We start from the raw sequence: 15,371 nt of genomic DNA on the forward strand, positions 1-15,371 counted from the left end.
ACCTCCACACCAAAATATAAATCTGTTTTAACTGGTCCTGTTGGCAAGACGGAGAAATAATTAAGGCGAAGGTGGCTGAAATGTTGATGTTATTACTGTAATGCAGCCGCCTGTTTAGTTTCTGTGCCGATGAAATGCAACCAGGGGAAAATCAGTTTTAAAGATTGCCTCCCCGAGATGCAAATTGAGGAGCGGAAACCATGTAGTCAGGAAGAAATGGTCTCAAACCAGGAAACATTTCAAAGTCGGTGACAGTCTCTTAGGGGCTTTTAAGACCACAATTTACCTTTTGACTGCATTCTATTTTCTCTGAAATCCTTTATTTCCCTCTTATTTATTGACTGGAGAGACAGCACAAAAACGAGAAAGTGATTCTCCAGCCGCTGGTCTTAAAAATCCATAGAAGAAAATTATTCTCCAGGGGCCATTTTTTTCGTTGTTGTTGGGCGCTCGCTCGCTTGATTTTCTTTTAGCGCTCTCTGTGAACCAGCGCTTAATTGAATCATTTTGCACGGAGCTGGGAAGCAGTTGGGGTCGGTGCTGTGGGCGACGAGGGGTTGCGATGCGAGGAGTGGGAGCCCAGCAGCACCCAACCACGGTGCCGTGGGATCTGAAACCCCACACGTCGGGAGCCAGCAGCTGGGGGCAGCTCTGCTGCAGGGGGAGCAGCTCCTGGCCGGCATCCCCACATCCAACTTTTGGATTTGAATCCCTGTCCTGATGAGCATCCCTCAGAGATTAACGTCCCTCTGGATTAGCATCCTTCACCTTGATGAGCATCACTCTGGGATTAGCATCCCTTCATGCTCACCCAACTGTTTTAGCGTCCTCCTTCTGCGTGAGCACCCCACTCTTAGATCAGCATCCCCCTCTTCAATCCCTTCCAGGCCAACATCCCTCTCTTGGATTAATACCCTTTAATGACTTTCTCTCTCATGTTTTCGCACCCCCCAGATTGGCACCCCTCTCTGTGCAGATCTGTGGACGAACCTCCCTGCCATTTCTTTGCACTTCACACCATGCAGAGGAATCCCAGTGCGTTCTCAGGTGCTCCTCTTCAACCCTTCCCTTTCTGCTCCTCTTCCCCAGATCCCATAGCATTTCCACCTCCAGCAGAGTACCCCAGGATGCACCCCCAGCACCTCCGTTGCTGTGCTCACAGCACCCTCTCCTGTCTCAGCTGCCTGCACTGCATTTCCAGCTCCCTGCATTGCACACTGGGATCCTGTGCGCAGGGTGAGGCTGTGGGTCCAGAACCCAGCGCTGCTCTTCAAGCTCTGCAGCACTGCTGGGAGAACTGGGGCATATTTAACTAAAAGCCATTTCTAGCGGAGGTTTGTTATAATTACTAATTAGATCTGGTTATAATTATCTCTCTCTGCAATCCCATACCTGCCACAGAACAGCTCCACTTCCTCCTAACAATTAGCAGAGAAACTCTTTTATGATGCGCTGGGTGATTACATTGCAATCGCCGCACTGACTTATTAAAGGAGGGCTGATATTTACAGAAGAACAAATTAGGCTAAAATTAACTAGAGTAAATGAAGAATACCAGGTTTCTCATCTGCTTCCCTTTCTTTCCTGCCTCTGGGCTCCCTCCTCATGCTCTCAGTACAGTATTGAAGCCCAGCACAGCAGAGATCCCCTCCTTGGCCGTCCCTCCGCCTACCTGTGCGTTCATTCAGTGCAGCAAAGAGTTCACCAGAGCACTACAAACGAGCCCAGGGCAGAGGAAGCAGCATCCCCTTTCCCATTGCAATGAGTCCTATGTGTCCAACTCTGATTTCTCTGCCTGTCCCAACCCCCAGTGTGCTTCTGGTGGGATCTGCAGGCAGCTCTGCAGCAGGGTTCAGCCCTAACTGCTCTGTGCACAGCCCACGGCACGGCCTTTTTGCAATCTCAAATAAATTCACCTGCAGTCATTTGCTCTGAGAGCCCACAGAGTTGGCTGGAAGAGGAGAGCAGAGGGATTTGTGTTTCTCATGTTTCATGTGAGCCTTCCTGCAATGAAAGTTTGGGCGTGGGAAAACCCGGAATGCCTTTTTTGACGCCATCCCCTTTTGTTCTAAATCAGCACTTCTTGTTTAGCAAAACTGACCTAAATTTCTAAGCTCAGAAATAACCAGAATGGGAAACACATCTCAATGCAATGAGAGCTCTCCTACCCACCCAGACCTCATCTTCCCCTTTCTGCTCCCAACAAAATGCTCTTTCCCTATTTTGGTAGTGCTGGGAATGCTCTGTCCATGTGCCATACCATGGAAATCAGCATTAGCAGAAATAGCATCGCATCCTCTGAGGCTGCTTTGGTGTGACTGGTGGGGTCATTTCTGCTCAGAACATTGGGGTCTGAAGGGTAACGTAGGCTTAGGGGAGGTGCTGCCTTCCAGCCCATGGCATTTCAGGGATCTTAGAGGGAGGAAGAATATCTCAAAGCGAATGAATGGATTTGGTGCAGTGGGGATGTGCTCAAAGAAGAGCAGCCAGAGGGGATCCCTTCCCAACCAAGCTTTGAAAACTTGGGTGGCTGGTCTTAAAGAGGGGTTTGTGCAGAGCTGAATGGCCTCAGGCCAGGTTGCGTGAGGGAGTGCAGACAAGGGCATCCCAGGGCTGCGCCTGTGGGACCGAACCTCTCCATACCACACAGTGTACACATGTACACAGAGCTGTGTGGCCGCTGATAACCAGCTTCAGAGGGCCGAGACGTGTCAGCACTGGGAACATTGTGATTGATCGCAGCAGGGCTGTGCTGGCTTCCTTCAGAACATCTGGCCCTGGCCAATGTCAGAGATAAGGCAGTGCTGTGCATTGATCAACCCCATCCGATGCGTCCCAGCTTCATCCGTAACGATTTGCTCTGCCCTTTATTGCTTTGCGCGGCTGAAGGACAGAGCGCTGCGCTGAGGTGCAGCCTTGGCTTTGTGGCTAATTCATGGCAAAGCTGAAGTCGGTCCCTGATGGGGGATTTTGGGGCATGGGACTGGGAGACTCCACCACCCCATGGAGCATCCTACAGTCCTACGTGCCACCCTAATACCATGCATGCATCTCCACCCCAAAGTGCACCTCCCTCCTCCACCCCAGCCCCTGTGATGGCTGGCTAAAGCCATGGCCTTTAGGAAAGCCAGGAGAAGGTGGTGGGGGCAGAGGGCCATGCTCTGGATGTGTCCCATCATTGGTGTCTTTCCAGCTGGGGACACCCAGGTCCCATCTCAGCACAGCAGTTGGGGACGCGGGGCGATGTGCAGTGTGGTTGTGCATCCCCATGTCTGTGCCTCAGTTTCCCCTCACTGTGCACCCCGATTGCACCATGCTCAATGGGAACTGCTCCATCAGCTCTGATGGATTTGCTGGGTTGGTGTTTTCAGCTGGAAGAGGAAATGTGGAGTTTGTTGCTCCTTGTGTTGAGAATCTTTCAAGCAGAAGATCAATACCCAGGCAGCCACCTGTGCGCTTTGTCAGAGCTTGGAGGGGCTGCGAAAACTTCTGCTTTTTCCTCATGGAAAAGGTTTTTTTCAGTAGAATACAAATGCTCACTTATCCCATGTCAGATCTGCTTGTGTTTCCTCTGACAGCCCTTGCGGCCAGAAATTGGGTTTAATCCCAGTGGGGATGGAAAAGCCCAATATTTAAAAATTGTTCATTTGCTGGACGGGAACTGAGATCGTTAAGGGGGGGAGGGAAATGTTGTAGGAAATCTTAGCGCGGAGGTTTGCAATGTGAGGAGGGTCTGTGCATTGCGGACAGATGGAGCCAGCAGGAGGGCTGTGGGGTGTGGGAGGCACAGAGCCACCCCCCTCCTGTGTCTCTGTCCCCTGCGTGGGATGGAGAGGCCACATCACTGCTGAGCCCACCCACACTCTCGCTGCCTCCAACACTCACCAGCCAAATAGGACCGAGGGAGAGATGCACTATTTAAACTTTCATCGCTATTTTTCTCCCTTGCTCCCCTTGTTTCTTTTGATTTATTTTTCAGCGTGTTTTCCCCAGGCTGCACTGCCTGCATCTTTTTCCTTTCCCTCTGCCAGGCAGCTTCCAGAGAGTGCTCTGCGTTCTGCAGGCTGCCCTCTGCCCCACTCCATTGCCACCCTTCCCAGAGCACAGCAGGGACTGGGAAAGCTCTGGACTGTTGGGCGCTCAGATACTGAGCAGCTCACAGGCAGGAATGCTCGGCAGATGTAGGATGCAAAGGGAAATCTGACTGACTCAGTGCTGTCCCCCTGCTGTCAGGTCCCTTTTTTCCTTAGCTGCCAAGCTCCTCCGCAAAGGAATTGCAATGCTAGCTCTAACTTTCTTCCCAGTGTCCAACTATTCCTTCTTATTCCCTTCTCCCAACCTTCCCCAGTCCATTTACCACAACCAGATGGACTCCCTCCCATGCTCATTTTATTTGGTAGAATGAAGGCAACCTCGTTTGCTCCCACCCAGCAGGGAAGCAGCTCAGGTCATCCCTTGCTCCCTATTTTGGAGAGGGATGCATCTTCCCAGGAAACTGCAGGTCACACCCTGCTCCTTGCAGGCTGCAAGCCTGGTCCCGGAGCATGAGGTTGAACCTGCAAGAGTTTGCTTTGCAGAATGCTCCAGCCGGCAAGCAGCTGCGTGCAGATCAGGACGGTGCCCATATACACTCACTCTGAGCAAGTGTAGCATGATGCCCTCATAAGCTTGACTTGTCTACAAGAGGCAAACATGCCTCCTTGACAAGCCTGCAGTGCACATCTGAATACACAAACGCTTCTTTGTGCCAGAGCAAAGTCTCCAGGTCCCTCTGGCTGCCACTGAGGGCAGGCAGAGTCCTGAGTGTGGCACCCCGCAGTGAGCTGGGATGCTCATAGTGTGCTCAGACCTTCCGCTTCAGGGCTGGCAAACCGCTGCTTTGTGATCACTGCAGGCATCTGTTTCTGGCCTCACACAGAGCACTGAACACCACCCAGCCCTCCCCGAAGATGAGCAGCACATCAGCAGCCCTTCCCCAGGGAGGAGTTGGGCTCACAGCAGCTTGATATTCCTTCCAACGCGGCGCTCCTCAGGGGCCACTCAGCAGCTCCATCCCAGCACCAGGTGCCGTCCCCACCGGGAGCACTTTGGAAGGGATGCTGGCACTGCCCGCAGGAGGATTTGTGCACCCCAGCCCAGGAGCTGCCAGCAGCCACACAAAAAGGCACTCGGCGTTAATTAGGAAGCGGCACTGGCGGCAGGAGGGCCTTTTGCTTTCCCTACTTGCAGGAGGAGACTCCTGCCTGCAGGATCTTGTTATCTCAATAAATATTGAGGGTAATTGAGGCTCCGTCTGCCTGCTGCAGAGCTGTCCAGCTGTCTGATGGCCAGCGGCACGCAGACACGGATGCTCATTCTTGGTCAGAGCAGTGTTAGCCTGGGGTACCAGCTCAGTGCTAGAGATTCTGTGTGGTGCCATTGGTTAATCACAAAGGTAAAGCTTGCAGGCAGAGCTGCATGCAGGAAGGCTTCTAACTTAACTCACCAAGTGATGGAAGTGCTGTGCTTTGACAGAAAACTGTGGTTTTGATGACAGGAAGCTTGGCATGTTTTCTTCTGCAAGTTTTGTTTACGGTCAGAAAAAGAGCAGATCTCCAGCTTGAGGCTCTGGAGGTCTGCAGGTCCCTCCCCAGAAGGTCCCTTTGGAGAGGCCCCCCATGCATTTCGTCCAGCTCTGCCCATGGGGCACAATGGTTGCCACAGCTGTGCTCTGCTCATCCATCCCTGTTCTTATTCCTCATAGATGTTCCAGGCATATGAAGGGTAACTCCCTGCTCTTTGCTGTCAGGACTGAGAAGCCCACAACCCCAAACAGCTCTTCCTATTTATATCCTGTATTAATCAGGAAGGCACTTCTACCACTGCGTGATTAAAAATTAGGAGGCCAGATTCCGTAGTGGTGCCTCATAATAACAACAGTCCTGGGAGCACGGGATGAATAATGGATCATGGCTCCGTGCTGCCGGCTCCTTGCTTCCCTTTATTCCTTCCCCTCTTCATCTTCTGTTCTTCTCTTTCCCCAGGCTGGAGTTGGGCAGGGGAAGGCGTGCATCCCCCTCCACTTTGCAGGAGTTAGGGCTGCTGGGAGACATTGCTGATTGCTGTCAGCAGCCCCTCTCCTCCTGTGCTTGGTGAGCCTGGTGACCATCGATAATGCAGGGCCGTGTTTACCTGTGGATGAGAACCACTTGGGAAGAAGCAGTCAGGATCTGTTCTCTCCTTTTCTCTTCCTCACCCCTTCAGCAGCTCCCAGGTCTCGCTCCTAATCCAGTGGGGAAACAGAAACAACACAGGTTGGAAAAGTGGGTTTGCTGGCATTGGGAAGTCACACCTGAGTGGGGCTGTGATGTCCCACAGGCTCCATCAGCAGCGTTACAGTGACACTGCAGAAGGATAATCTGGGTTGGAGGGAGCAGCCACTGGCAGGACATCACCCAGGAATGTCCAACATCCCCATGACAGCCCCTTCATTTCATTCTGAAAGGCTCTTCAGAGCACGGCTCGTGGGCTGGGCTTCTTCCTTCTGCACAAGACAAGTTTCCAATATTTCACAAGCTGAGGTCAAATTCAATTAATAGCTTCAGTGAGGGGGAAAAGAACGACTGGAAGACATGTATTTCTTCTTTTTTTCTTTTTTTTTTCTTTTTTGAAGGTGTATAAATGCATTCAGTGAAATGGCTGTTTTTAAAAAAGTGAAAGTACTTCCTTAGTAGTTAAACAGCATCAGAACAAAGCAGTTTCTGTATCCCCCTGTTCCAGGGCCTGGCGCAGTTTGACCAACCCCCAAAACACAGATTTTCACATTTTTCACTCTCGTTGCCTGAGAAATACGCATTCAGGATCCATGTAGAAAAGCTTTTTTTCCTTCAGTTCTTGGGTTCCACCCGCTGAGCCGAAAAATCCCATTACTCACCGAGTTTGGTAGATGCCTGTGTGAGCAGCCTGGTGTGCAGGCAGCACGTCTGCTCACTGCAAGCCCTGCGCCGAGGCAGGCAGTCACCTCTGGGTTGTCAGAGAGCATAATCCCCTTCCAGCTCCTCGCCGGGCCTGTGGGAGCCAACAAGGAGCTGTTAGGAATGTCCCTGGGCCAATGGAAGGGCACAGCTCAGTTTGGGCATCGCACGGCGCCAGCTGTGAGGTGAGAGCAGCCCAGCTCTGCAAACAGGGCCGGTGTGTGGAAGCATCTCTGCTCCAAAGAGCAGTGCTGCACTGCACAGCTGCAGGGGGTCATCCGTGGGGGTGTTCCAGAGGCACAGGGATGTGGGACGTGGCAGTGAGCATAGTGGGGTGGGGATCTGAGAGGTCTTCTCCAACCCCCATGATTCATTTGGGAATGCTTTTTCCCCCTGCGCATTCCTGCACAAGATGGGAGCCCAGTCTCCCACCTTTCGCCATGCTGAGGTGCCGAGCTTCAAGGATGGTCCCCAAAAAGTCATTGTGCCCCTTATCTCCTTCTTCCCCAGCCGACACAGAGATGCTTTTGGCTGCAGTAGCAGACGGCTGTGCCCTGTGATGAGGATACAGCTCACACAGGCTGTCAGACCACGGCTGTTTCAAAGGCATGTTGAGATCTTAAACATCTCCTCGCCGCCCCCAGCAACGCCTGCTTTAAGGGATAGAGATGCTTGAAAGACTTGGCAGTGGTGAGCCTGAGCGAGAGGAATTTCACAGCCTTTTGTGCAGCCAGAGGGTGGCACAGAGGATAAAGTGAAAGCAAAAGGATGATCAAAGCTGCAGGAGCATGCTCAGCACTGCTCTGCCCCTCCGTAATGAGGGCTGCCAGGGGAGCCCTGCTTGGGGCACTGCTGATGCTCACAGTAAGTGGGCTTTGACTTGAGAGTGTCCCGTGGGGATGGTGTCACGTCCCCATCACAGCCACTGACACGGTGTGAGCTCCCAGCCCTGGCAGCAGGTTTGTTTAATGCTCTCACGTCATCACCTCCTTCACACCTGTCATGTCCTTGCCTTGCAGTTCCTCCAGATGACCCCATCATTATGGGGGGACCCATCATCAGCCTGAGAGCAGGGGACCCCCTCAACCTGACCTGCCACGCAGACAACGCCAAGCCGGCAGCCTCCATCATCTGGATGCGGAAAGGAGAAGTCGTCAATGGGGCCACCTACTCCAAGGTGAGGCAGTGCGTGCTGGGGACCATTTGCTCTTCCCTTGCTTCAGGAAGGGTCCTGGGGTCCTCTGTGCAGCCCCAAAGCCATCAGAGCAGCACCTTCGGCTCCGCAGCCTGTGTCATTCCATGCAGCATCCCCAGTGGTATGAAGATGCACCCCCAGCTGGTGCTGAAGTGGGCTCTGCCCAGAATCTAGCTGGCTTCCTGCATGCTCACATTGCTTATACATCACCTGGAACACCCACTTCTGCCCCCCAGAATCCCATCTGGGTGTTATGCTTGTATTGCTCAAGGAGCAAAGCCAGCACTGACCTTGGCTGTAGCAGAAGCTCTGAAACAGAAGGGTTTTTTTCCCAGTGACATATGTCCCCGCCTCTAGCTGCAGTTTTCTATGAAAAATTGTCAGGGTTGTTGGCATTTTTTAATTTAAATGGAAAGCTTTTATTGGGTCATAAAGGAAAACATCAAAGAGCAATCAGCAGTGTACTCGGAATGGGTGCCCACATGTTCTCCTGTTTATCAAAGCCTGATGCCTGGTAAGTGCTAAGGATTCAGGAACACTTGACATTTCTAATGAAAATTTCTAAAGCACAAAATGCAAGGCACAAAATGGGTCAGTTTACAGCCATTTGTAATGCAGGCAACTTCAAAGTTCAGAGTGAGACGCATTCCTCTCGAGCTCCTGAAGACCTTTTTAATAAACATTTCTCCCCACCCCCACCATTCAGGCTCCTTCCAGCAACATCCCTGGAAAAAAAAAAAGCCAAAATCTTCCCTTTAAGCTCACACCTCAGTTTACATCTTTCTGGGGTTTTTTTCCTAATGAAATTAAAATCCAACCCAGATTTCATTTGATCCGGATATTCCACTCAACCAAGAAGACACACTGCTCAGGTTACTGATCGCCTGAAACCATTTGCTCCAAGTGAGAATTCCTTTTTTTCTCTGCGTTTCAAATCCAGCTGATTTGTATTGCAGCCTCAGTGCAGTCACAGCCGGGCAGCACGGATGAGGCACAGCTGACTTAAAGACCCCAAAATTCCACCCTACTGGAGGGGACAGCAGGTAGCACCTAAAGCCACCTCTTTACAACTCCGTGTCCCTTCACAGACCCTTCTCCGCGACGGCAAGAGGGAGAGCATCATGAGCACCCTTTTCATCGCCCCCTCTGACATTGAGAACGGGGAGAGCATCGTCTGCCGTGCCACCAACAAAGCCATCCCCAGTGGGAAGGAGACCTCAGTCACCATTGACATCCAGCGTGAGTAGCGGCCAGCGGCCGGTCCGTGCCACCCAGCCTCCATCACAGGAATGGGGATGGAGATTTCCTATCACTGGTGCAGAGGGGTCATGGGAGCATCACAGAATGGCTTTGGTTGGAAGGGACCTTATAGATCATAGAACCATAGAACAGTCGGGTGGGAAGGGACCCAACGCCTGCCATGGGGCATCAGGCTGCACAGGGCCCATCCGTGGCCTTGGGCACCTCCAGGGATGGGTGTTCACAGGGGTGGATGACCACCCCCTCCTCATAAACCCCATTTTGCAGCTCCCTCCCCACCTCTGCAGCAGTCGCTGCTCTCAGGCACGCCCTGACCCTTCTCCAGCCAGGCTTCATTAGCACACACAATTCCTCCAGCTGTATTTACCAACAATTTGCAAATGCAGGGTGCTCAATATTAGCATGCCAGCTGCTTTCCAGGGTCCAATTAAAACTGCCTGAACAAACTCAAGCACAGCAGAAAATTCACCATTTAAGATTTGCAGCTTTTTGCTGCCGGAAGATTAACGGGCTCTTGGGTCTCTGTATAGCATGTCCTGACAGAAGCGGGCAGATAAAATGAGATAATAGCACGGGTTATTTCACAGCCTGCAAACAGTGACAGTAGCTGGAGATGGCACGTGCTTTCTCACAAGCAACACAGAGCCAGAGACATCATTAGGCCGTGCAGTGCAGTGCAGGAGATGTGAGCTGCATCCCTGAGCCTGACGGGATCTGATGTAAAAGGACCCAACAAGGAGCACCAATTTCCACTCTGAGCCATTAAATACTGCGTGCTGTGAAAGTAATAATAATAATATCCTATCTGGCTATTAAAAGTATGTTGTTCTTAATGGGGTCTAACGAGGATATCGGTTTCCCAAGGCTGGCTGGGTGTTGGAGGGGTAGGAAAACACCGGCATGGATTAAGCAGCCTGCACTCTGCAAAGAGGTGCCTGGGTTTGTGTCCTGTGCAGCACAAGGCTGGCTCCGTTCAGCCCTACATGGGCACTGCCAGTCTTAGCCTGGGCAGCAGGGAAAGAGCTGAGTCATAAACACCTTCACCTTCCAAAAAAAGACAGAAAAGAGAGGAAAAGGAACCAAGGAAAAAAAAAAAAAAAGCCTGAGTCTGTAATGGAAACACTAAGCAACTCCAGCTGGAACATCTGTTCAATGTGATTTCTGTTCCACCAGCCACATCAAAGTCAGCCTCCTGTGAGTTATGCACCGAACATCACAAGTGGGATTAAAATCGTGTTTAATAGTTTGATATGCCATAAACTATTTATACTGCCAGAGCCCAGTGGCTCTATGGAAATTCATATCCAGCGTGCTGGGATGGGAGGAGCAGGGTTATTGCTTATCCAAAGCCATTTGCTCCAAGCCTACACGTGTGTGCACTTACTCATTTTTCCACCTTCATTTCACGGCAAGAAGGGATTCAAGCAGGTCCACGTTTGGGTTGTGGGCGACTCGCTCTGCTGGCGTTTCTCAGCCTGGCGGTGCAGCAATGCGTTCCCTTCCACGCTTTCCACCAGGGATGAGGGCTGGAGGCACCACAGGCTGCTTCCAGCTCCTCCTGCTGCTGCCTCGCACCCAGCACGGCTCCTCCGGGCAGCGCAGCGCCGGCCGTGGCTCTGCAGCGCCGGGTCGGTGTGTCGGCAGGGATGCGCGCTTTCCCCCGGCTCTGATCCCATTGCTCACATTAATTACAAGAAGCCGGGCAGGACTTCTGACTCTAACCGAGTGGAATTACATCCCAATGAGTGACAGTTTGTCTCTTCTTTTTCCCCGTAAAATACCCCCAAACACTCGCTCACACCGACGCTCATCGCGGCACCTCGCTGTGGTACTGGGGAGCCCGAGCCCATTTGTGAAAGGGAAGATCAAAGACTTTAATTCATTTCCTTCGCTCCTTCTCTTTTTTAATCTACTTTTTTTTTATTTGGAGTGTGAGGAGGGAGCCGGGCTCATTTTAATACAAAGAGGCTCCTCTGTAAATCGTAGGCACAGCCACTAAACCATCAAACAATGGGGAAGCTACTAAAGAGAAGTGTGATTCATACTTAACAAAGGAAGGTGATTAGCTGTTGTTGTATAACAATGGGGAAGTGTCAGGATGCCGGCAAATGAATTAGGAGCACGCTATATATCTCTGGGCTGTTATGTTAGTGAAGCTCATTTATATTCCCAACTGCACCCATCTTTATTGTGATTTGAATTGCACATTTTAAAATGAGATTAGGGTAAATTGAAAATACCTATAATTTCCCGTCATAATTTCCCATCAGAAAGGCAGGTGGCTCTGCTGGCAACAACTCAGGGCTCCGGCTGGGTAAATTGCCACGGGGTCATGGGGATGCAGTGCAGAGTGGCACCCAACGCTGCAGGGGTGTCAGTGAGGATGGGGCTGGAGAGGTCATGAGGATGGGGGCGGAGGGTAGAGGTGGCAGTCCTGTGTTGCCCCATGGAGTTTTTCTTCCCTTTAATGAGCTCTCGTTCTCCCTACCTCGAGCTGGAGGTCCACCACCCCCCCGAGACACCAGGAGAAATTAAAATTGTTCTGGATATTCTTATTATCCATCTCAGTGCTGCACCCTTTTCTCACTTGCTTTCATCAGTCCTCTTCTAAATTTTGTTTGCTGCTAAAGCACTCGGATGCTTATCTTGTAAAAGGAAAAGAGAAACAGAGCGGCAGCCGGGAGAACCGAGAGGCCTGTGACACCAATAAGGACTTGGCAGAGATGATTAGGCTGATGAAAGAGCAGAAATGCCACTTTCAAGCTAGCGGGTAGACAAAAGATCATCATTACCCAGCAAGATATTAAATGGGAACTCTTCAAAGCGGGTTGATTTCCTTAAACGGGAATCAGAGCCTGTGCTAATGGTTTTGAAGGGAGGTGCTGTGTCAAGCAGCGCATGGCGTGGCAGCCGGGAGGGAGCAGCTTGGGTTGGAGCAGGGATTGGAGGCTGTGAGGAGAGGAGCCCCAGAGCAACAGCACAGCCTCGTGTGGCCCAAAGGGGTCTCACAGCCCACTCTTCTATGCCCTCAGAGCGTCAGTGCTGCCCTGCCTTTTGCCTTCCACGCTTGGACGCATGATGGGCTCATCCCTGTCTCTTTGCAGACCCCCCCCTGGTGAACCTGTCTGTGGAGCCACAGCCGGTGCTGGAGGACAACACCGTCAAGTTCCACTGCTCTGCCAAGGCCAACCCCGCTGTCACGCAGTACAGGTAAGGCAGCTCACCGTCACCCTGCCCCGGGAGGCAAAACAAGGTAAAATTCATGGGTGGAGATAAAGGGAGCTCGATAGCACAATATAGCGGATATGTGGAACAAGTGATGCATGACGCAGTTGCTCACCACGCGCCAAGCGAAGCCCAACTAGTCCCCGAGCATCAGCAGCCCCTTCCCAGACAACACCCCCCAGTTTTACTGCTCAGCATGATGCCCTGCAATATGGAATGTCCCTTTGGCCTGGTTGGGCCAGCTGTCCTGGTTCGGTCCCCTCCCATTATGCACCCCCAGAATGATCAGGGTGCTATGAGAAGCAAACCCAAAGCACAGCCCCACACCAGCTAATAGGAAGAAAATTAACTCCATCCCAGCTGAAAGCAGGGCAGAGGCCTGGCACGGAGCTGGCAGAGCCATCTGTTTGGGAATGTAATGAGAAAAATGAGTGAAAAATCTATTATGTGAAAATTGGAAAATGCCTTTTCTTTGTGCACACTCTTTTGTGGTTTGAACAATACCACTGCAGTGCCATCAGTGGGTACTCGAGCAGCCGCGTGCAGCCCAGCAGAGCTCGGGAGGGAGGCGTGGGCTGGAGCTGCAGTTTGGCACTGGAGAGGCCAAAAAGAGGAGAATCAGAGGGGGAGAAACGCGGACAGAAGGTGGTGCAGGTGCTTCACAGTCGGTCCAAACGGGCAGTGCTGGAGGGAGTGATGAGTAGGGTGCACCGTGGCCGTGCCCTTCCAGGCAGGCTGTACCATTGCAGAGGGAAGCAGGGCTGGCAGTCAGGTGCACATGTAGGCAGTCTGTGATGTTTGTGCACCAGCGTGGGTTTGTAGCAGCAGAGGAGGCTCCTCTGGGGATGGGTTACATCAGAGATGGGTTACACTGCGGATGGGTTACCATGACCCAGCTCCTGTTGGACATGGACACCTTAATTGGTACAATTGAGTTTGCTAGTAGGAACAATTCCTTCCGGCTGGATCTCTGCTATCAGCACAGCAAAGCAATAATTGCATTCCTAGTTACACAGAAGAGTTATTAATTTCTGAAGTCAGTGAATGTCAAAGATACAAATGGCCCTGTTTTCGTATTTACCTTTGGGAGGGGAAGCAGACAGGCTGTCCTAGCACCACGCACAGCCCTCCCTGTGCCCTCCATCCCATCTCACAGCCCCATCCCATTGCCATCCCTGGGGCTGCTGCCTGCTTTCAAAGCATCACAGGATCATTGAGGCTGGAAGAGACCTCCCAGATCCAGTGCCCACATCCCTCAGTGCCACATCCCTGCAGTTTTGGTGCAGCTCCAAGGGGTGACCCCCCCAGTCCCTGGACAGCTGTGCAGTGTAGTGCTGCTCTTTTGGAGAAGAAATGTTTCCTTTGCTGCAAAGTAATTCATTTCCTGATGGATCTTAGTTAATGGCACATTTTTTGGGTTATTTTTTCCCATAAAAGCTTGGGTTGGTTTGGGTTTCTTCAAAAAAGAAGAGGAGGCATGAAAAATTCAAGCACTTTGGGCTTTTGATTTCTTAAGTTCCCCTAACATGTTAACATCACACACGGCTTTTTCCCTACCACTGTGACAAGCAAACAGGATTCAGCAGCGCGCGGCGGGGCTTCCTTCCTTCTAATGGCTCTGATTGATCAGGGCAATTCGTTTCCCTCCCCGAAGACCCCATAGCCCTCCACTTGTTTCATCAAGACAACAGAATCCTCAGCATCAAACCTCAGCACGGGATATCCCAGCTGGGAGGAGAGAGGAGGATTTAAGGCTTTAGCATCGCGTGGCAGCGGGATGCAGGAGTCCATGGCTCAGGGGCACCCCAGGAAGAGCAGAGCAGGAAAGCCCTGCACCAATTGCCATGCAGCAGGAGCTGCAAGGGTGGGAAGCGTGAGCCAGGTTGAGCTTAGTCTGCCTTAAAAACAAACATGGAGAAATACACTGGGAACAGAGAGGAAGAGAGGTGGATTTTCCCCCCTGGAAAGAAGCAGGCTGATATATTTCCTTCCTACGGTTTCCCTCATCCTCAGATAGAAATATCAGATCGTGGTCGGCAGTCGGCATTTATTTTTAATACCTCCCAATATGTTTGTCTGTAAACAGCTCTGAACACAAAGGAAAATGTCTAAACACCATAAATCCCCTTTTCTGGGCATAAATCCATAGGCAGCGCCGTCCATGCTGTGAATACATGAGCAAGCTGCCCCCTCACTCTGCCTTTACATGGGAGAAGAACAGTCATGCAGTGCCACTGCCACGTCCCCTGCTGCATGGGACACGGGGCTGTGCTGAAGGACCATAGGGGGCATCAGCAGGGGCCATGGAGGTCTTTGGTCTACCTGGCATTGTGCACCAGATATGTTGCTTACAGAATCACAGAATGGCCAGAGTTGGAAGGGACCTCGAGGATCATGAATCTCCAACCCCCCTGCTGCATGCAGGGCCACCAACCTCCACACTCAGTGCTAGACCAGGCTGCCCAGGGCCCCATCCAGTCTGGCCTTGAACACTTCCAGGGATGAGGCATCCACAGCCTTGCTTAGCTCCGGGGCTCCAAGCTGCTCCAGCACAGCATTTCCCACCCGAGCTGCCAAAGGGTCCCTTGGCACCATTTCCTCAGACCATCCCTCAAGGTGCCCAAGGCCACAGATGAGGCTCTGGCAGTTTGGTCTGGGGGGCACAGCCAGCCCATGGCAGGGCTGGATCTGGGTGGGCTGTAAGGTGCCTTCCAACCCAACCATTCTGTTTCCATCCC

The 15,371-nt window shown here is 51.9% G+C and overlaps 1 protein-coding gene across 1 annotated transcript in view; it reads left to right on the plus strand.

Moving 5' to 3' along the window:
- KIRREL3 (kirre like nephrin family adhesion molecule 3) overlaps nucleotides 1-15,371 on the plus strand; it is a gene marked incomplete at both ends in the record, with an annotated part of 234,571 nt that overhangs the window by 196,506 nt on the left and 22,694 nt on the right. The window contains 3 exons of the mRNA XM_079545729.1: nucleotides 7,973-8,130; nucleotides 9,237-9,387; nucleotides 12,513-12,618. Coding sequence (XP_079401855.1) covers nucleotides 7,973-8,130; nucleotides 9,237-9,387; nucleotides 12,513-12,618 — 415 coding nt within the window. The remainder of the gene's footprint in view (nucleotides 1-7,972; nucleotides 8,131-9,236; nucleotides 9,388-12,512; nucleotides 12,619-15,371) is intronic.

Source organism: Tetrao urogallus, assembly GCF_951394365.1.
Source record: "Tetrao urogallus genome assembly, chromosome: 22".
NCBI classification, from domain to species: Eukaryota; Metazoa; Chordata; class Aves; order Galliformes; family Phasianidae; genus Tetrao; species Tetrao urogallus.